The sequence below is a fragment of the Entelurus aequoreus genome, linkage group LG15 (genome assembly GCF_033978785.1).
Source record: "Entelurus aequoreus isolate RoL-2023_Sb linkage group LG15, RoL_Eaeq_v1.1, whole genome shotgun sequence".
Classification (NCBI taxonomy): domain Eukaryota; kingdom Metazoa; phylum Chordata; class Actinopteri; order Syngnathiformes; family Syngnathidae; genus Entelurus; species Entelurus aequoreus.
The window spans coordinates 2468269-2491566 of record NC_084745.1 but is presented as its reverse complement, the minus strand read 5'-3'; the positions used below and the strand labels follow the sequence as shown (position 1 = coordinate 2491566).

The following is a 23298-nucleotide window of genomic DNA, read 5'->3' as shown; positions in this document are numbered from 1 at the left end:
AATGCTGCATATTTTGTTAACAAAAGTATTTTATTCAAGCGGAAGTATTGATTCCCAAGGGTACCTCTTAATTTATTTATTTGAAAGTTATTCCAATAAAAGTACAATTTATATCTGGTCTAAAAAGAAAAAAAAAACATTATACAAATTAGAGTATGATGCCATGTCTTTTCAAACTACTAGTTTCTGCACAATTTGTACACAAGGCAATTCAACAGTTTTTACAGAACATTTCAAGAGGGCAAAAGTAAAATTATTATAAAAGTGATCATTAAAATCATAGCTATTACAATGGAGTTCAGGGTGCACATCGTGCATTCAACCAATCGCACGGAAGTCTAATAATTCAATATAAAATAAAAATATGTCTGTGGAAGTCGCTTCCTATTCGTTCCACTATTACACGTCGCGTGCCGTTTTAACCATGTTTTTAATGCTCTTTCAACAATAAAACAATCTTTTCAGATGTTCGTCTCCAAGTCCCTCCGAGTTTTTCCTCCTGCGCCCGGCCGCTCACTGTTAAAGACAACAGATGTTAGATTAACACGTACCACTTGTGAAATCTAATCACCTGCCAGCTGTGTCTCGCCGTCAGCACATATAACTTATAAGTTATAAGTTCTGTGCATGCAAAATGTGCAGTGCTGCATATTTTGTTAACAAAAGTATTTTATTCACGCGGAAGTATTGCTTCCCAAGGGTACCTCTTAATTTATTTATTTGAAAGTTATTCCAATAAAAGTACAATTTATATCTGGTCTAAAAAGAAAAAAAAAAAACATTATACAAATTAGAGTATGATGCAGTGTCTTTTCAAACTACTAGTTTCTGCACAATTTGTACACAAGGCAATTCAAAAGTTTTTACAGAACATTTCAAGAGGGCGAAAGTAAAATTATTATAAAAGTGATCATTAAAATCATAGCTATTACAAAGGAGTTCAGGGTGCGCATCGTGCATTCAACCAATCGCACGGAACTCTGATAATTCAAAATAAGATAAAAAGGTGTCTGTGGAAGTCGCTACCTATTCGTTCCACTATTACACGTCGCGTGCCGTTTTAACCAAGTTTTTAATGCTCTTTCAACAATACAACAATCTTTTCAGATGTTTGTCTCCAAGTCTCTCCGAGTTTTTCCTCCTGCGCCCGGCCGCTCACTGTTAAAGAAAACAGATGTTAGATTAACACGTACCACTTGTGAAATCTAATCACCTGCCAGCTGTGTCTCGCCGTCAGCACATGCCCCTCCCCTGCCCGATGGTGCTCGTCCTCAGCACCATAGACAGCGGCGGTCACTTTTGCTTCTGCAGGCAGCGCTGGCTACACCTCCCTCCACAGTGTCAAAACTAATTTTAGCTCAGGGGCCGCATGGAGAAAAAAAAAAAATGTTTCCCAGTGGGCCGGTCTGGTAAAAATTATGGCATGATAACTTCAAAATAAAGCCAACCTCAGATTGTTTTCTTTGTTTTACTTTGACCAAAATTAGAACGAGCAAATTCTGAAAAGGTACGCATTACAAATAATCATCTTGTCATTTCAAACTACTATTTTATGTTTAAATAAAATAAAAAACTTGTTTTGAATCATCTCTTGTCATTTGTGTTTAATGTTTTTTTTAAGAAGTAGGAAAAAAAATTATAAAAAATCCCAAATCGAAGATTTTTTGAAAAAAATCAAAGATTTGGTTTTCAGGCCATATCGCCCAGGCCTGGTCCGTAGACCGAGAACCTCCTGTACCCGTCAGGTTTGACTTCTAACTGTTTATTCATTTATTTTCCTGTAGAAGTTAAACCGGATATGACTTAAGTCATAACTCAAACATTGGCGTTGAGCAAGACATGTAGTCTTTTCTCAAGTATAGAGCTATCACTTTTGCATTCCGAAGTCCCATTTAGAGCCTCTTTTCCTACGAGAAGTGATCCGATCCACCTGCGAATGTCAAACTAAGGGGCCTTATCTTATTATGTGCTCAAACTGAAATACCACTGTTTACTTAAACTTGGTGGTTTGCTTTCTCCAAGGTGAATATGAACATTCACCATATGTGGAACATAATATGAGTTAATTGATTCCACTTCAGTACAATTTATATCTGGTTGAAAAAGAACAACATTATACAAATTAGAGTAAAATGCAAATGACTAGTTTGTGTAAATAAAAGTAAAACTTATTTTGAATCATCTCTTGTCATTTGTATTCAATGTTTTTGTTTTATAAAAAGTATTGGAAAAAAATCGTAAACAATCCCAAATTGAATATTTTGTGAAACGAAATCAGGGATTTTATTTTCAGGCCATCACAGGACAGCACAACCTGACCATGTAAGGAGATGTTAGTGTGTAAGTGTCTGGAAAACAACTGCTTCAAGTCATAACTCAGACAGGTAGTCTTTTCTCAAGTATAGAGCTATCACTTTTGCATTCCGAAGTCCCATTTAGAGCCTCTTTTCCCTACGAGAAGTGACCCAAGGATATTTTTTTCAGGCCATATCGCCCAGGCCTGGTCCTTAGACCAAGAACCAGGTTTGGCTTCTAACTGTTTATTCATTTATTTTCCTGTGGAAGCTCAACCAGAATTGGCTTAAGTCTAATCTTTGAAAACAAATATAAGATTTGGCTCCTGGCGAATGAGCAATGGCGTCCATTCTGACGTGTGATGATACAGGTCAAGAAAAGGAGCCCCCCCTCCTAGAGAAGCCAAACCATCAGTTACATATTCCTTCTTTCTCTTTCTGGGTGTGTGCTAAGTCAGGACAGCACAACCTGACCATGTAAGGAGATGTTAGTGTGGAAGTGTCTGGAAAACCACTGCTTTAAGTCATAACTCAAATGTTGGCATTAAGCTAGACAGGTAGTCTTTTCTCAAGTATAGAGCTATCACTTTTGCATTCCGAAGTCCCATTTAGAGCCTCTTTTCCCTATGAGAAGTGATCCAAGGATTTTTTTTTTTCAGGCCATATCGCCCAGTCGTGGTCCTTAGACCAAGAACCAGGTTTGGCTTCTAACTGTTTATTCATTTATTTTCCTGTGGAAGCTCAACCGGGATTGGCTTAAGTCTAAACTTTGAAAACAAATATAAGATTTGGCTCCTGGCGAATGAGTAAAGGCGTCCATTCTGATGTGGCGCGTGATGATAAAGGTCAACAAAATGAGACACTCAGTTATATATTCCTTCTTTCTCTGTCTAGTGTGTGCTAAGTCAGGACAGCACACCCTGACCATGTAAGGAGATGTTAGTGTGGAAGTGTCTGGAAAACCACTGCTTTAAGTCATAACTCAAATGTTGGCATTAAGCTAGACAGGTAGTCTTTTCTCAAGTATAGAGCTATCACTTTTGCATTCCGAAGTCCCATTTAGAGCCTCTTTTCCCTACAAGAAGTGACCCAAGGATATTTTTTTCAGGCCATATCGCCCAGGCCTGGTCCTTAGACCAAGAACCAGGTTTTGCTTCTAACTGTTTATTCATTTATTTTCCTGTGGAAGCTCAACCAGAATTGGCTTAAGTCTAAACTTTGAAAACAAATATAAGATTTGGCTCCTGGCGAATGAGTAAAGGCGTCCATTCCGACGTGGCGTGTGATGATAAAGGTCAAGAAAATTAGGCCCCCTCCACCCCTGGAGAAGCCAAACCATCAGTTATATATTCCTTCCTTCTCTTTCTGGGTGTGTGCTAAGTCAGGACAGCACAACCTGACCATGTAAGGAGATGTTAGTGTGGAAGTGTCTGGAAAACCACTGCTTTAAGTCATAACTCAAATGTTGGCATTAAGCTAGACAGGTAGTCTTTTCTCAAGTATAGAGCTATCACTTTTGCATTCCGAAGTCCCATTTAGAGCCTCTTTTCCCTACGAGAAGTGATCCAAGGATATTTTTTTCAGGCCATATCTCCCAGGCCTGGTCCTTAGACCAAGAACTAGGTTTGGCTTCTAACTGTCTATTTATTTATTTTCTTGTGGAAGCTCAACCAGAATTGGCTTAAGTCTAAACTTTGAAAACAAATATAAGACCCGGCACCTGGCGAATGAGTAATGGCGTCCATTCCGACATGGCGTGTGATGATAAAGGTCAAGAAAATGAGGCCCCCCCCCTCCCCTGGAGAAGCCAAACCATCAGTTATATATTATTTCTTTCTCTTTCTGGGTGTGTGCTAAGTCAGGACAGCACAACCTGAACATGGAAGGAGATGTTAGTGTGGAAGTGTCTGGAAAACCACTGCTTTTAAGTCATAACTCAAATGTTGGCATTAAGCTAGACAGGTAGTCTTTTCTCAAGTATAGAGCTATCACTTTTGCATTCCGAAGTCCCATTTAGAGCCTCTTTTCCCTACGAGAAGTGATCCAATGATTTTTTTTTTCAGGCCATATCGCCCAGGCCTGGTCCTTAGACCAAGAACCAGGTTTTGCTTCTAACTGTTTATTCATTTATTTTCCTGTGGAAGCTCAACCAGAATTGGCTTAAGTCTAAACTTTGAAAACAAATATAAGATTTGGCTCCTGGCGAATGAGCAATGGCGTCCATTCTGACGTGTGATGATACAGGTCAAGAAAATGAGCCCCCCCCTCCTGGAGAAGCCAAACCATCAGTTACATATTCCTTCTTTCTCTTTCTGGGTGTGTGCTAAGTCAGGACAGCACAACCTGACCATGTAAGGAGATGTTAGTGTCGAAGTGTCTGGAAAACCACTGCTTTAAGTCATAACTCAAATGTTGGCATTAAGCTAGACAGGTAGTCTTTTCTCAAGTATAGAGCTATCACCTTTGCATTCCGAAGTCCCATTTAGAGCCTCTTTTCCCTACAAGAAGTGACCCAAGGATATTTTTTTCAGGCCATATCGCCCAGGCCTGGTCCTTAGACCAAGAACTAGGTTTGGCTTCTAACTGTCTATTTATTTATTTTCTTGTGGAAGCTCAAACAGAATTGGCTTGAGTCTAAACTTTGAAAACAAATATAAGACTCGGCACCTGGCGAATGAGTAATGGCGTCCATTCCGACGTGGCGTGTGATGATAAAAAGACATATTAAGACGGGCGTCTTGTGTTTTTGCCAACAGGTTATAATACCGCAGCGCCGCAAGAGTAATTGCTTCATATACATTTCCATCCCACGCAGGATTCCATTAAAAAAAAAGGGAATTATTTGCCTGAAATGCTTTGTTCTCATAAGCTGTGTCGGCGAGCCGCTAAATACAGTCTTATCTGCGCCAAGAAAAATGGGGAAAGCAGGCGGTGTGTTGCACCCCCCCTCCCCCCCCATGATATTCAAACTAGTCTGTTTTTCAATTTAGATAAAAGCAGCCCGTTTGTGCTCGTCACCGAGGTTAATAGTCAAAGTTGACAGATAAGCTGCCGCCGTCCTCTGCTTTGAGACTTTTATTTACATAAAATACGAATTTGGCATCTTCTACGTAAAATGTGTCCCCACAAGATATTGAGGTGAATTGTAGCGTGTACATTTTTCTTCTACGATTGTAAACCAGCACGCATTTCACATAATCTTTGACGGGATTATGCTATAAAACCCAAAAAGAGTGAAGTTGTCACGTTGTGTAAATGGTAAATAATAACAGAATACAAAGATTTGCAAATCCTTTGCAACTTATATTCAATTGAATAGACTGCAAAGACAAGATATTTAAAGTTCGAGCTGAGAAACTTATTTTGTTTTGGCAAATAATCATGAATTTAGAATTTAATGGCAGCAACACATTGCAAAAAAGGCATGTTCACCACTGTGTTACATGGCCTTTCCTTTTAACAACACTCAGTAAAGCTTTGGGAACTGAGGGGACACATTTTTTAAGCTTTCAATGGGGGACAGGTCTGGACTACAGGCAGGCCAGTCTAGTACCCGCACTCTTTTACTACGAAGCCATGCTATTGTAACATGTGGCTTGGCATCGTCTTGCTGAAATAAGCAGGGGCGTCCATGGCAACGTTGCTTGGATGGCAAATATGTTGCTCCAAAAGCTGTATGTACCTTTCAGCATTAATGGTGCCTTCACAGATGTGTAAGTTACCCATGTCTTGGGCACTAATACACCCCCATACCATCACACGTGCTGACTTTTACACTTTGCGCCTATAACAATGGTTATTTTCCTCTTTGGTCCGGAGGACACGACGTCCACAGTTTCCAAAAACAATTTGAAATGTGGACTCGTCAGACCACAGAACACTTTTTCACTTTGTATCAGTCCATTTAAGATGAGCTCGGACCCTGGGTGTTGTTGATAAATGGCTTTGGCTTTGCATAGTGGAGTTTTAACTTGCACTTACAGATGTAGCAACAAACTGTAGTTGCTGACAGTGGTTTTCTGAAGTGTTCCTCAGCCCATGTGGTGATATCCTTTACACACTGATGTCGCTTTTTGATGCAGTACCGCCTAAAGGATCAAAGGTGCGTAATATCGTGGCTTACGTGCAGTGATTTCTCCAGATTCTCTGAACCCTTTGATGATATCACGGAGCGTAGGTGGTGAAATCCCTCAATTCCTTGCAATAGCTTGGTTGAGAATTGTTGTTCTTCAACAATTTGCTCAGGCATTTGTTGACAAAGTGGTGACCCTCGCCCCGTCCTTGTTGGTGACACGGAAGCTGCTTTCATACCCAATCATGGCACCCACCTGTTCCCAATTAGCCTGTTCACCTGTGGGATGTTCCAAATAAGTCTTTGACTCAACGTTCTCAGTCTTTTTTGCCACTCGTGCCAGCTTTTTTGAAACATGTTCCAAATTAGCTAATATTTGCAAAAAAAATTAAAAAAATTCCAGTTTGAACGTTAAATATCTTGTCTTTGCTGTCTATTCAATTGAATATAAGTTGAAAAGGATTTGCAAATCATTGTATTCTGTTTTTATTTACCATTTACCCAACTTCATTGGTTTTGGGTTTGGTATGAAGGAAATATGCCCTTAGATTAGGTGCAGCTCATCCAGAGATTGGTTGCTGTTGCCCCCAGGACAAGGGGGATCTTAACTCAATGCCGGTTTGGATTCTAGGAATGGCTATAAACACATTAGCGACATCTGGTAGGAGCCCCCAGTAAGTGTCTCCGTGTAAAAGGTATACCAAGTTTCCCTAACAGAGGGAGAGGGATTTTCAGTTGGCTAAATCAATTGTGAGGACTCGCTTGATCAAATCAAAGCCTTTTGTTCAACGATTCCTCACCGGCATCATATTTGCTCCATTCACAGCACCAAGACGCCTCAAAAGAGCTGCTGTAATAATAAGACGGGCGTTTTTAACGTGTCTGTCGTGACCTCAACTGACAGCCCAGCTCTAATGTTCTTGATTTCTGAAAGCAGCAAAACGTTGCACCTAATGATCGCAGTGGAATTCTGTCCCTGTGAATGCTATCCTGACACTCTCATCAACGCTTCCCCCGTCAGAAAGGACCGTCTGGCAGCTCTTTTCTTCTCAGATCCCTTAAATTCCTCAAGACGGGCTCACCTTTTCATGTATCGGGAGGCTTTTCGCCTTTATTTGAAAGACTCCCATGTGATTACTTACATTTTGTTCAAGTATGAGGGAGCTAGATAAGTCCGCACTTCCTTTTTGAAGCAGTATAAAGCCTCTAATACTTCATATCAGGCACAAAAACACACATGACGATACTAGAATGATAAACCGTGGCGTCGTTGAAACACAGCGGCATGCGCTCATCTCCCTCCAGCGATTGAAACTTTGTTTGTAGAGCACAATTTGTACAAAGGCCTTTACAGAAAATTACAAGACGGCGAAAATGAAATGATCATAAAAGTAATAATTAAAATCATAGCTATTACAATGGAGTTCAGGGTGCGCATCGTGCATTCAAACAATTGCACGGAACTCTAACTCCAAAGATAATGGACCTTTTGACTTAAGTCTTTGCATCTTACCATTGTGTTAGTCTTACTTGTTACCTCATAACAATCATATTTAAAATTTAAATCAAAAAGGTGTCAAACTCATTTTAGCTCAGGGGCCGCATGGAGGAAAAAAAACATATTTCCAAGTGGGCCGGGCTGGTGAAATCATGGCATAATAACTTAAAAATATAGCCAACCTCAGATTGTTTTCTTTGTTTTACTTTGACCGAAAATAGAACGAGCCAATTCTGAAAACGTGCACAGGAAAATAATCCTCCTGGCAAAACACTTCAAGTTAGTTGAAAATACTGAGGGGGGAAAAACAAATCTGTGCATTTTCAAAAACACCATGAAGAACACAATGAGCTTAGACATTGTCTCGGTGGTTTTACAAAGCCATTAAACGTTAAGCACTTCCTGTTTAGCATTCTCATGTTGGCAGTTCACCCTTAAAGACCGCAGCATTGGTGACGTCCGCAACTGCCACAACACTTTCATTTTTAATCATTTGTATATTACAATTATAATATAAAACGTGGGATCCCCAAACTACGGATACGGCCCGCCATCTTCCAAAATCCGGCACGCGGAAAGTCCCAAGTTTAAAAATTAAAAAATAAATAAAAATAAAAATACAAAAAAAAATAAATAAATAAATAAAAAATAAAAAAAATCTAATATATATATATATATATATATATATATATATATATATATATATATATATATATATATATATATATATATATATATATATATATATATATATATATATATATATACTTTTTGACTCTGGCCACAATGGGTTAAAACAATTTGGCCGGGGGCCGGGCTGTATTTATATATATATAGTATATATATATATATATATATATATATATATATATATATATATATATATATATATATATATATATATATATATATATATATATATATATATATATATATATATATATATATGTATCTATATATATATATATATGAGACCGTAATAGCCGAATTAAAGGTAACTACAAACGTGACCAATGTGAACATGGTAGATTTAAGCACAAAATAAAATAGAACAAACAACAAATATAGAACTACACATTTTTACAATGGAGTTCAGGGTGCGCATCGTGCAGTCAACCAATTACGGAACTCTTAACTACAAAGATGATGGACCTTTTGACCTAAGTCTTTGCATCTTGCCATTTTGTTATTCTGAACTATTGGTGGTTGTCAGCAGGTCATGTGGGATCATGACATTATCCGACAATTTGTACGTAAAAACATATAATAATCTAATGCATAGGCTTTTTGTGCAATATTATCAAGAGGCGATTGTATATTTATATTTATTTACTGTTACCATCGGCCCTCTGAGGTGTTGTGGCCCATCAATTAAAAATAGTTTGACACCCCTGAGAGGTAGAGATCGGTACTTTTCACATTTGAATCAATACAGTACCAATTATTGGTACCTGGGAATCTTTACCAGTATTCAACGACATCAAGTTTGTGTGTGTTCATTTCTGAACAATAGAATTGTATTTATAATATTAACACATATTCAACATGTATTATTACCAGTTGTTTTCCAACACTTCTGTGTCTCCTTTGCAAGTATTGCACTGTACTGCATTATATAGTAGACTTAGGGCCGGGTTTACTCCAAAATAAAATAGCGTGTACTCTTGAGTGGACGTGCTGCGTGTGATCTACTAAGACCGCATGTGCAATTGTAAAGTTTTGTATTCATTTTAATTCAATTTAATGTTAATAATATATTTTTCGAACATCTTTAAAGAATGGATGGACCAACCCATGCCAATAAAAAAACAAATCTCCTTAGCAAATGCAACAAATGGCATATTTTAGCCGGATAAAGCTGTCAGTTTTATCTCCATTTCCGCCGTATAATGTTTCAAAGATTACATTTTATTGGTGTCTTCAAAATGGAAACGGATTGTCCAACTGATAAGAAGACTCAATAAATCCCTCCACCCTTTCTTGGAATACGACTCCCTCCTATTCTCCCTCTCCAAATCACTGCCTCACTCCCACACTGAAACAAAGTAAATAAAATACTTACAAAAATATGCACTAGGAGGTTTGAAGTAAATTGTACTGCTTGAATACAAAGTCTACCCTTTTAAATCTCACCATTTTCAAGTAAAACATTCTTAAAACTAAACTGAACATTCACACTGTTACTCACTAGGTTTTAGATTACATTTACTCATTATTATTATTATTATTATAGTTATTTTGTACCACAGTAATATTGCTATTATTCATTCATTAAAAAAATCATTTGTATTTATTTTTTAAAATTTTATTTTATTTAATTTTATTTTTTTTAAAATTTGAATAACCTTTTCATGTTTCAAATTGTAAACCAATTCCATTTATAATTAATGTCGTTTGAGCTATTTGCATGATTTTCACATGGTTACAATTCATTCATTAAAAAAATCATTTGTATTTATTTTTTTAAATTTTATTTTATTTTATTTTATTTTTTTTAAAATTTGACAAACCTTTTCATGCTTCAAATTGTAAACCAATTCCATTTATAATTAATGTCGTTTGAACTATTTGCATGATTTTCACATGGTTACAATAAACTACTTTTCTTAGTAGACTTTTTGTAAGTGTTTACACACGAGAGTAATTTGGTTATCCAAATAAATAGTATGCGTCAAAAAAGGCGGACAATATTGGATCAGGGGCCAGGAAAATCTATTCCCAAATCGTGGCATGATAATTTAAAAATAAAGACAACTTCAGCTTGTTTTCTTTGTGTTTGGCCAAAAAATAGAACGAGCACATTCTGAAAATGTACATATTACAAATAATCCTCTTGGCAAAACATTTTAATTTAGTTGAAAATTCTGAGGAAATAAATTGGTGCAGTTTCAAAAATCACCATTAAAACACAATGAACTTAGACTTTGTCTGTGTTTTTTACAAAGCTATTAAACTTTAAGCACTTCCTGTTTAGTATTCGCATGTCGGCAGTTCACCATTAAAAACACATTGGTGACATCCACAACTGCGACAACACATTCATTTATCATCATTCAAATATTATAATTACAATACAAACAAAACAACTATCAAAATGGCACAATAGCTGAAACCAAGGTAACACAACTACAAACTCAACCAATGTGAACATGGTCGATTTAAGCAGCAAATGTAGAAACACACATTTTTATCATAATTTTATTATTTTAATATGTATATGTATGTATATATATATATATATATATATATATATATATATAAATATATATATATATATATATATATATATATATATTAATATATATATATATATATATATATATATATATATATATATATATATATATATATATATATATATATATATATATATATATATATATATATATATACATATAAAGTATATGTATATGTGTGTGTATATATATATATATATATATATATATATATATATATATATATATATATATATATATATATATAAATGTAGAATGTATATATATATATATATATATATATATATAAATGTAGAATGTATATATATATATATATATATATATATATATATATATATATATATATATATAAATGTAGAATGTATATATATATATATATATATATATATATATATATATATATATATATATATATATATATATATATATATATATAACTACAAACGTGACCATTGTGAACATTGTAGATTTAAGCACAAAATAAAATAGAACAAACAACAAATGTAGAAACACACATTTTTTACAATGGAGTTCAGGGTGCGCATCGTGCATTCACCCAATTGCCAGCACTGCGTGGAACTGTAACTACAAAGATGACGGTGAAGTTTACTTAAGTCTTTGCATCTCGCCGTTACCTTATTTTATCCATTGAGTTGGCGATTTAAAATGAAAGAAGGTATTGTGGCGTGGATACTGCATCAGTCTGCCGCCATCTGCTGCCAGCCACTACAGGAGCAGACGATTGTTTGTCAATCACGAGGGCGCTTAAAGTCAGCTGACATGTCATCTTTTACACTTGAATTGCTATTGCGACATGCAGTGGACACATTTAGAACTGCACTTTCTTTCATTAAAAAGACTTATTTTTATACTTATCAAATGGATCTTTCGGGCCGAGTTATACCTATTGGCCCCCGGATTAAGGTGTTTATTAAAACCGGTTTCAACCACATCTTTAATTTGTTTGACTCATGCCCAAAAACTGTTTGTACTACAGCGGGTGACATACCTCGACACGAAAAGTAGTACTCTGAAGTACCTCCGCAGTACTTTTTTTTAGAACAAGTTGCTGTATTTTTCCAGACGGGATAGAAGACTTGATTTGAAATGAACCCTGGAAGGCTTTTTTTTTTTTTTTTTTTCCAGATGACTTCTACATGTATAATTACTGACAGATTAATTACATTTTGCACATCACTTCTCGTTAGATGTGATGGAAACCTTGAGATTAACCAAGCGGTCTTTATACCACCTCAGGAGTTTGGGGTTCAATTTGATGTCTGGCTCTGAATTAGGCTCAGATGTAAATTGCAAACGCGATTCACATGAGCAGCGTTAGATCTCGGCCTTATCATTTCTATCATTTATGTGAAATTGGCGAGAGGAGGCTTTTTCTTTTCTAAATTGGAGCAGTTGAGAATTTTTGAACCAGACTCTGAACTAATGTTGTCAGTTTGGCCTGAAAGGGTGTCAAATGTAAACATATTCTGTTCTAAGCAGGCAGTTGTGTTTTGTCCAAATATGTCCTTCAATACATAAATAAACATTGATTGACATTGATTGAAGCAAATTATAGCAAAAACAAACCAAAAACATTGGAGAGGCGTGTATTTTTCATTTTAAAAAATCCAGAATTTTAGAGATCCTTTTTTTTTTCTTCTCATTTTTATTAAATTAGAAGAAAAAAAATCGAACAAATTCGGAGATGCATGTTTTCTCTCATTTTAAATCAAATGCCCAACTTTTGCTGATACGTGTTTTTTTTTTTAAACTAATTGTAGCAAAAACAAAACAAAAAACATTTTCATTTAAAAAAACTCATACATTTTATAGGTACATGATTTTTTGTAAGATGAAAAAAAAATCTTAAAAATTTGAAGTTGTGTGTATTTTATAATTTATATTAAAAAACAATTTTGCAGATGCATTTTTCCCCAAATTTAAATATAGCAAAAAAAAATGTTTAAATTGTAAAGAAATGTATTTTTTCATTTAAAAAACAGATGTTTACAGATTTTTTCTTTTATTAAATTAAAACAAAACAAAAATTCATAACAATTTGGAGACGTGTGTATTTTCTAATAAAGACAAATCCCCAACTTTTGCAGATACATGTTTTTTAGACAAATTATTAGTAAAAGTAAAACAAAAAAATTGAAATAAATTGGAGATGCATGTATTTTTTCATTTAAAAAAATCATACATTTTTAGAGGTATGCGTTTTTTTAAAAATTACTGGTTAAATTAAAAATAAATCATTAAAAATTAGAAGAAAAAAAATCTAACAAATTCGGAGATGCATGTTTTCTCTAATTTTAAATCAAATGCCCAACTTTTGCTGATACGTGTTTTTCTTTTTTTTTTTTAAACTAATTGTAGCAAAAACAAAACAAAAAACATTTTCATTTAAAAAAACTCATACATTTTATAGGTACATGATTTTTTGTTAAATGAAAAAAAAATCTTAAAAATTTGAAGTTGTGTGTATTTTATAATTTATATTAAAAAACAATTTTGCAGATGCATTTTTCCCCAAATTTAAATATAGCAAAAAAAAAATTTTAAATTGTAAAGAAATGTATTTTTTCATTTAAAAAACAGATGTTTACAGATTTTTTCTTTTATTAAATTAAAACAAAACAAAAATTCATAACAATTTGGAGACGTGTGTATTTTCTAATAAAGACAAATCCCCAACTTTTGCAGATACATGTTTTTTAGGCAAATTATTAGTAAAAGTAAAACCAAAAAAATATAAATAAATTGGAGAAGCATGTATTTTTTTCATTTAAAAAAATCATACATTTTTAGAGGTATGTGTTTTTTTTTAAATTACTGGTTAAATTAAAAATAAATCATTAAAAATTAGAAGAAAAAAAATCTAACAAATTCGGAGATGCATGTTTTCTCTCATTTTAAATCAAATGCCCAACTTTTGCTGATACGTGTTTTTTTTTTTTTTAACTAATTGTAGCAAAAACAAAACAAAAAACATTTTCATTTAAAAAAAACTCATACATTTTATAGGTACATGATTTTTTGTTAAATGAAAAAAAAATCTAAAAAATTGAAGTTGTGTGTATTTTATAATTTATATTAAAAAAAAATTTTGCAGATGCATTTTTCCCCAAATTTAAATATAGCAAAAAAAAAAATTTAAATTGTAAAGAAATGTATTTTTTCATTTAAAAAACAGATGTTTACAGATTTTTTCTTTTATTAAATTAAAACAAAACAAAAATTCATAACAATTTGGAGACGGGGGTATTTTCTAATAAAGACAAATCCCCAACTTTTGCAGATACATGTTTTTTAGGCAAATTATTAGTAAAAGTAAAACAAAAAATATATAAATAAATTGGAGAAGCATGTATTTTTTCATTTAAAAAAATCATACATTTTTAGAGGTATGCGTTTTTTTTTTAAATTACTGGTTAAATTAAAAATAAATCATTAAAAATTAGAAGAAAAAAAATCTAACAAATTCGGAGATGCATGTTTTCTCTCATTTTAAATCAAATGCCCAACTTTTGCTGATACGTGTTTTTTTTTTTTTTTTTAAACTAATTGTACCAAAAACAAAACAAAAAAACATTTTCATTTAAAAAAAACTCATACATTTTATAGGTACATGATTTTTTGTTAAATGAAAAAAAAAATCTTAAAAATTTGAAGTTGTGTGTATTTTATAATTTATATTAAAAAAAAATTTTGCAGATGCATTTTTCCCCAAATTTAAATATAGCAAAAATACAACACTTTTTTTTTTTTAAATTGTAAAGAAATGTATTTTTTCATTTAAAAAACAGACGTTTACAGATTTTTTCTTTTATTAAATTAAAACAAAACAAAAATTCATAACAATTTGGAGACGTGTGTATTTTCTAATAAAGACAAATCCCCAACTTTTGCAGATACATGTTTTTTAGGCAAATTATTAGTAAAAATAAAACAAAAAAATAAAAAATAAATTGGAGAAGCATGTATTTTTTCATTTAAAAAAATCATACATTTTTAGAGGTATGTGTTTTTTTTAAAATTACTGGTTAAAATAAAAATAAATCATTAAAAATTAGAAGAAAAAAAATCTAACAAATTCGGAGATGCATGTTTTCTCTCATTTTAAATCAAATGCCCAACTTTTGCTGATACGTGTATTATTTTTTTTTAACTAATTGTAGCAAAAACAAAACAAAAAAACATTTTCATTTAAAAAAACTCATACATTTTATAGGTACATGATTTTTTGTTTAATGAAAAAAAAATCTTAAAAATTTGAAGTTGTGTGTATTTTATAATTTATATTAAAAAACAATTTTGCAGATGCATTTTTCCCCAAATTTAAATATAGCAAAAATACAACACTTTTTTTTTTTTTTTAATTGTAAAGAAATGTATTTTTTCATTTAAAAAACAGATGTTTACAGATTTTTTCTTTTATTAAATTAAAACAAAACAAAAATTCATAACAATTTGGAGACGTGTGTATTTTCTAATAAAGACAAATCCCCAACTTTTGCAGATACATGTTTTTTAGGCAAATTATTAGTAAAAGTAAAACCAAAAAAATAGAAATAAATTGGGGATGCATGTATTTTTTCATTTAAAAAAATCATACATTTTTAGAGGTATGCGTTTTTTTTAAATTACTGGTTAAATTTAAAATAAATCATTAAAAATTTGCAGAGTGTGTATTTTGTAATTTACCAAAAATACCCAATTATTGAATGGGACGGTGTGGCGAAGTTGATAGAGTGGCCGTGCCAGTATTCGGAGGGTTGCTGGTTACTGGGGTTCAATTCCCACCTTCTACCATCCTAGTCATGTCCGTTGTGTCCTTGGGCAAGACACTTCACCCTTGCCCTGCACCAACCCAAAAAACCTCCCTCCCTCATTCACACAAAAGGGTTGTTTCTTTCTGTTATTAATATTCTGGTTCCTACATTATATATCAATATATGTCAATACAGTCTGCAAGGGATACAGTCCGTAAGCACACATGATTGTGCGTGCTGCTGCTCCACTAATAGTACTAACCTTTAACAGTTAATTTTACTCATTTTCATTCATTACTAGTTTTTATGTAACTGTTTTTATATTGTTTTACTTTCTTTTTTATTCAAGAAAATGTTTTTAATTTATTTATCTTATTTTACTAATTTTTTTAAAAAGTACCTTATCTTCACCATACCTGGTTGTCCAAATTAGGCATAATAATGTGTTAATTCCACGACTGCATATATCGGTTGATATCGGTATCGGTTGATATCGGTATCGGTAATTAAAGAGTTGGACAATATCGGAATATCGGATATCGGCAAAAAGCCATTATCGGACATCCCTAGTAATTACCTAACGTTACATTATTATTTTCCATAACAATTTAGCCCCCTCCACAATATTAACCCGACGTTAAAAGAGAACTAGCTATTTATTGATTAGCAATTGCCGAATCATAACATTAGCTTAATGCTACAAAAGCCAGGTTACTATCACATTCTGTAACGGACAAATAATTTCATGTAGGCTAACGTTACCTACCTGCTACCTCTGTCTTTTTCTCGTTTCTCCTCCTCTTCTTTTCAATTTTTTCTTCCCTGGGCACCTGACAGTTTTGGCCGTTTTGACATCTTGTGTTGAAGGGAGGGAAGGGAGGGGGCGCACCGTGCGAGGGTAATGTTGTAACAAATAATATTTCTATTAAATAGGCTTTACTTTGCATTTTAATTAACGTGGGATTATTTTTTTGTATTTAGAAATAATAGTACCAACTTTTTAAAAAATTTTTTTTTTTTTGTCCAACATTTGTGGCACTGGCGTGGCGCCCCCTGATGGACGGCGCCCTTAGCATTTGCCTATACGGCCTATGCCACGGGCCGGCCCTGATTAAACGTCAAAAAGTATGTTGTTTCAACGTTGTATTCGTGTTGGGAATTTTGGTCTGGACGTGACCAAATTTCAATGCCAAATCAACGTCACAACCTGACATTGATAAAACGCTGTCAAAAAGCATGTTGTTTCAACGTTATTTTTGAGTTGTAGAATATTTGTTGGAAAATGACCAAAATTCAATGGTCAAATTAACATCACAACCTGACATTGATTAAACGTCAAAAAGTATGTTGTTTCAACGTTGTATTCGTGTTGGGAATTTTGGTTGAGAAATGACCAAATTTCAATGCTAAATCAACATCAGAACCTGACATTGATAAAACGTTGTCAAAAAGTATGTTGAGTTGTACAATAATTGTTGGAAAATGACCAAAATTCAATGGTCAAATTAACATCACAACCTGACATTGATTAAACGTCGTCAAAAAGCATGTTGTTTCAACGTTGTATTTGTGTTGTAGAATATTGGTTGGGAAATGACCAAATTTCAATATTCAAATCAACATCAGAACCTGACATTGATTAAACGTTGTCAAAAAGTATGTCGTTTTAACGTATTTGTGTTGTGGAATTTTGGTTGGGAAATGACCAAATTTCAATGGTCAAATCAACATCAGAACCCGACATTGATTAAACGTCAAAAAGTATGTTGTTTCAACGTTGTATTCGTGTTGGGAATTTTGGTTGAGAAATTACCAAATTTCAATGGTCAAATCAACATCAGAACCTGACATTGATTAAACATTGTCAAAAAGCATGTTGTTTCAACGTTGGATTTGTGTTGTAGAATTTTGGTTGGGAAATGACCAAATTTCAACGGTCAAATCAACGTCACAACCTGACATTGATTAAACGTTGTTAAAAAGCATGTTGTTTCAACGTTATTTTTGAGCTGTAGAATATTTCTTGGAAAATGACCAAAATTCAATGGTCAAATTAACATCACAACCTGACATTGATTAAACGTCAAAAAGTATGTTGTTTTAACGTTGTATTCGTGTTGGGAATTTTGGTCTGGACGTGACCAAATTTCAATGCCAAATCAACGTCACGACCTGATATTGATTAAACATTGTCAAAAAGCATGTTGTTTCAACGTTGAATTTGTCTTGTAGAATATTGGTTGGGAAATGACCAAAATTCAACGGTCAAATCAACGTCCAAACCCAACATTGATTACATGTCGTCAAAAAGCATGTTGTTTCAATGTTGTATTTGTGTTGTAGAATATTGGTTGAGAAATTACTAAATTTCAACGGTCAAATCAACGTCAGAACCCTGCATTGTTATCCACCTCGTTCTAGCAGTTTTTTACTCTTCAGAAGGCACCTAAAAGAGGACGACGCGTGTCTTTGTCTCTCATAAATATTGTGGAGGATGTGCCAAAACAAAAGTAGTTACAAAATTGACCTTTTTTTCTTCATGTTTCTGCCTTTTTCTTGATGAATTCCTCTGCGTGGTTCAAGTGGACGAGGACACGGACGGGAGCTCGCGATCCGGCCAGGATTCGGCGTCCGCCAGCGGGGACCCGGCCCCGGGCCCCGGGCTCAATGGCAAGCTGGACAAAGAAGAGCGGCTGAAAGACGGCGACAAGACGGAGAAGAAGAAGAAGCCCGAGCGGGACAAAGAGAAGGAGAAGAGCAAAGCAAAGAAAGGCATGCTGAAGGGCCTGGGCGAGATGTTCAGGTAAGAAGAGCTCCCACTCTGCTGGGTTTTTCTTCTCCTTGACCCCCGTGGGATGCAAGGAGGAGGTGAAGAGGGCCTCTGGCACTATTGAGCCGGATTGTTTTTAATAAGGCTGCCATGTTTTATTCATGAATAACCAAGTCCACGCCCCCTTTTTGTCAAAACATGCTCTGGCATGTGTTGGTGCGTGAAAAAAACATAGACTGCATTGGTTGTTAGCGTTTAATACATTTTATATTTAATAAACGTAATGGGAATTAATTTGTCCTACTACGAATTGTCAGGTTCAAACACTGATGACGTCTATTAAACAGGCAAGAAGCAAGGAATCATGCAGAGACAGAGTTCAATTTGGCTCAATGAGGAGAGACGTGTTTTGGGCTGTATTCTAGTTACAGATCCAAACTACGTTCTAAAAGTCCAGCCCGCGTGCTTCCTCTATTTATTTGGGAGGTCCCTGTTACATCACTGACGCTGTCGCTGAGGGAAGGGGGTCATCAACTCCACTTAGACACAATATATGATTATACACAATGCAAATGTGTTGACGCTGGTGATATCGCCTCGTCTCTGCTCTGTCTGCGTCACGGCGGTGTTCGGCCTTGGCAGTCGGCAGGCCGTTCCTGGACACAGACAGTAAAAGTTGATTTTCAAGGTAAAAAATGATTTTCAAGGTAAAAAATGATTTTCAAGGTAAAAAATGATTTTCAAGGTAAAAAATTATTTTCAAGGAAAACAATGATTTTCAAGGTAAAAAAATGATTTTCAAGATAAAAGTTGATTTTCATGGTAAAAAATGATTTTCAAGGTAAAAATTTATTTTTAAGGCAAAAAATGATTTTGAAGGTAAAAGTTGATTTTCAAGGCAAAAAATGATTTTCAAAGTAAAAAATTATTTTCAAGGTGAATTTTTTTTTCAAGGTAAAAAATAATTTTCAAAGTAAAAAATAATTTTCAAGGTAAAAAAAATATTTTCAAGGTAAAATATTATTTTCAAGGTGAAAAATGATTTTCAAGGTAAAGGTTTATTTTCAAGGCAAACAATTATTTTCAAGGTGAAAAATTATATTTTCAAGGTGAAACCCTATGGATTCAGTGTTTCCCATAAACTGCCAAGATATCTGTGGCGGTGGGGGCGTGGCTATGGGCGTGGTCACCATGACATCATCGAGGAGTAATTTGCATAATTTACTACAATGATATGATTTTCTCTAAAAAGGCTCAAAAAATGTATACTTACTAATTAATAATAACAGTTTTGTTTTAAACGTCCATCCATCCATCCATTTTACAATATAATTACAACACTTTATGTACATATTTATATACAGATTTGAACAATAAGTTATTCACTGAAATATATTTATTAATTGTGGTTCTTACAAAAAATATATCTTATAAAAATATAAAAGCTAAAATGTCTCTTAAAGCTCTGCCCCTTTAATTAGTGCATATTAAATCATTTAACTTTAGCCTACTACTACAAGCATATTATTTACCAGCAACATAAAGTGAAACAGAGGCAGAGGTGTCCTGCCACAGTCAGTAACAAATAAACAGAAAACAGTAGTGGTGGTAGATAGACACAGAGCTTCATCAAACATCTGATCCACTGAACAAAGAGCTCCAAAAATCTTGATCCTACACTTCTCTTTTGTAAAGTCAATCTGAACAGCCGATATGGGCATCTACATCAACTATATGATTTGCCTAAGAAGCTGGACAGGACACAAAAAAAAAAAAAAAAAAAAAAAATTGTTTCGGCCTTAATACTTTCGTGGCGGGCCGCAACAAATAAATGAATGTGTGGGAAACACTGGGGTTAGGAATGGGATGGCACTTCAAGTTCATATGTGAGTCAAGGCAGGTGGCCAAATACTTTTGGCAATATAGTGTAAGGTTTGCAAGTGCGTTAGAATGATATTTAATCATGTTTTTAGGAGTGCACACGAGCGCTCCGCATGGCCTCATCGCTAGGGATGATACTCGAAAGCGGTTTTCCCGGTTGTTTGATAAGAAAATAACCGAGTCCTCGGACTCGAATCCCTTTTTGAGAACCGGTACCCGTTATCGAGACCACTATAGTAAAGGAAAAGAGTTGATTCTTTATTCGAATCCCGTCCCGACCAGAAATGCTCCGTGGGACATCACAAGAAATGGCGTCACGTAGCTCAGTCATTAGGCGCAGATAGCGAAAGCAGGGAAACAATGGACGGGAAAAAGCGCTCCAAGGTGTAATAAAGTTCAAAACAAAAGCTATAATCCATCGAATAACTTTACTGAGAGATTTGAGCAGGGTACAAACACATGACCAACACTTTTACCACCAACCGGAAACATAGCAACCAGGCTAGCAACGCACCTCCTTTACGGCAGCTGTCGCAACGTTCTTAAAACAACCGCAGCACATACATATATATACAACACATCTCCCTTTTTTAACTTTTGTTTTTCTTTCCTTGTAAACAAAACAAAATCACACTGTAGATGTGTTGTCTGTCTAATTATAAATAATGCAGATGAGGCGTGTTGGCTAAGTTCTTGACGTTTACTTTCACAGCGTGGCAACATGCAACACTTTTCAGGGCTACCGCGCATGCTCATAACTCCCGTTGCATGCTGGGTAGTGTAGTTGTTATAATCTCTAGCTCATAACATGTTTACCCGTATAAAGAAATAATGTTAACTCAATAAAGTGTATTTCTTTTTTTAGCTTTAACTTTTCATTTTTGAGCATTGTAACCACATTTGCAAACAACTTTTCTCTTCATAGAATTTTCTTTCAATAAAGAAATAAAGTGCAAAAATGTCAAAGCATCATAACAAACAGTTATGTTCCAATAGCAGCAGAAGTGCACTTTTTGGAGAGCTGTATTATTTCCAGTTTTGTGCCAAAGGGACCGATTTTATTTAACACTATATTATTATTTATACACCTATAGTGATCACAGAGACAGCTTGTTTTTGTGCTACTGTATATATTTGTTTCTCTGAAAAATCCCACTTAATATACTTTGGGTAACAACAGTCAATATTTATTTATTTTATTTTATTTTTTTAGGTGGGTAACAGTCAATATTTATTTATTTATTAGATTTTATTTTTTTATTATATAATAAAAGTGAGCTTTTGTTAAACCAAATATTGTGTGTTTTTTTCCATATACGACAACCTATCTGGACTCCATAAGAGAATCGATAAGGAATCGGTTCGATAAGAGGATTCGATAATAGGCTCGAACTCGATAATTCCTAATCAAACATCATCCCTACTCATCGCCACACCTCGTTATGTCCGAGTGCCTCGGCCACTTACCAGTTGGCACCCGTTGGCCCCGGTGTGACTCCGTCCTCTGCGGGGGAACCTTTTCAACCGACGTGTCTCTGAACAAATCTCTCTAACGCTGCTTGGGAAAAACTTTCGACGGCACTTTTCTATCCCCAACTTCTTGGGGATAAAAAAGTAGCAAATAATCTTTGATGAGGATGATTTTGGGGAAATTTTGGAGGGTAATTTCATATTCTACGCGGCGTTGTCTTGCCAGTCAAGTCTCAGGCTGACAGATCCTGCGCTCCAGCAGCTTTTTGCATGCCGGCGTCTCGACTTCAAACAGAGATCCTGCCGAGGTTAATCCTTTGGAACGCTTGTCTCTGTGGTTTTGTCTCCGTCACTTTTTCATCCCCGCCTTTTCCTCTCTCGCATGCAAGTCTCGTCTTCTTCTCCCTCCGAGGAGCGTCCCGGGAGTCGTGCACGGCGCTGAGCATTTGCATGAACGGCCTGATGAGCGTGCATTTCGCAGCCGCTTCATGGACGTCCTGATTGGGGAGTGCATGAACATCACAGGCAAGGGAAACAGGGATGGTCTAATACAGGAGTCACCAACCTTTTTGAAACCAAGAGCTACTTCGTGGGTACTGATTAGGCTGAAGCTTAGAGGTGACAGAGCTTTCGCTGCTGCTGCTCCCAAGCTCTGGAACGACCTACCTCTGAGTGTTAGACAAGCCTCCTCTCTTCCTGTTTTTAAATCTCTCTTAAAAACATACTTTTATTCCATGGCTTTTAACACTGAGTGATATCCATCCTGCAATGGCGCCCCATAACACACCTGCTGTGAACCTGTTTTTATGTTTTTTATATTGTATTTATTTTTTTTTTTATCGTGTTCTGTTTGTGTTGTGTTGTGTTTGCTCGGTTCTCGTATTATTTTTAACCTGCCCATTGTACAGCATTTTGGCTACCCCTGTGGTCAATTGTAAATGTGCTTTATAAATAAAGTTGATTTGATTTGATTAATGCGAAGGGCTACCAGTTTGATACACACTTAAATAAATTGCCAGAACTAGCCAATTTGCTCAATTTACCTTTAACTCTATGTTATTATTAATAATGAATGATATTGACACTTAATTGAACGGTTTAAAAGAGGAGAAAACACGAAAAAAAATGACAATTAAATTTTGAAACATAGTTTATCTTCAATTTCGACTCTTTAAAATTAAAAATTCAACCGAAAAAAAGAAGAGAAAAACTAGCGAATTCGAATCTTTTTGAAAAAATAAAAAAAATAATTTATGGAACATCATTAGTAATTTTTCCTGATTAAGATTAATTTTAGAATTT

The 23298-nt window shown here is 34.5% G+C and overlaps 1 protein-coding gene across 1 annotated transcript in view; it reads left to right on the top strand.

Moving 5' to 3' along the window:
* The window catches only part of LOC133629694 (partitioning defective 3 homolog), a 799726-nt gene that overhangs the window by 499981 nt on the left and 276447 nt on the right, over positions 1-23298 (top strand). The window contains exon 19 of the mRNA XM_062020594.1: positions 18459-18678. Within this exon, the coding sequence (XP_061876578.1) occupies positions 18459-18678 (220 nt within the window). The remainder of the gene's footprint in view (positions 1-18458; positions 18679-23298) is intronic.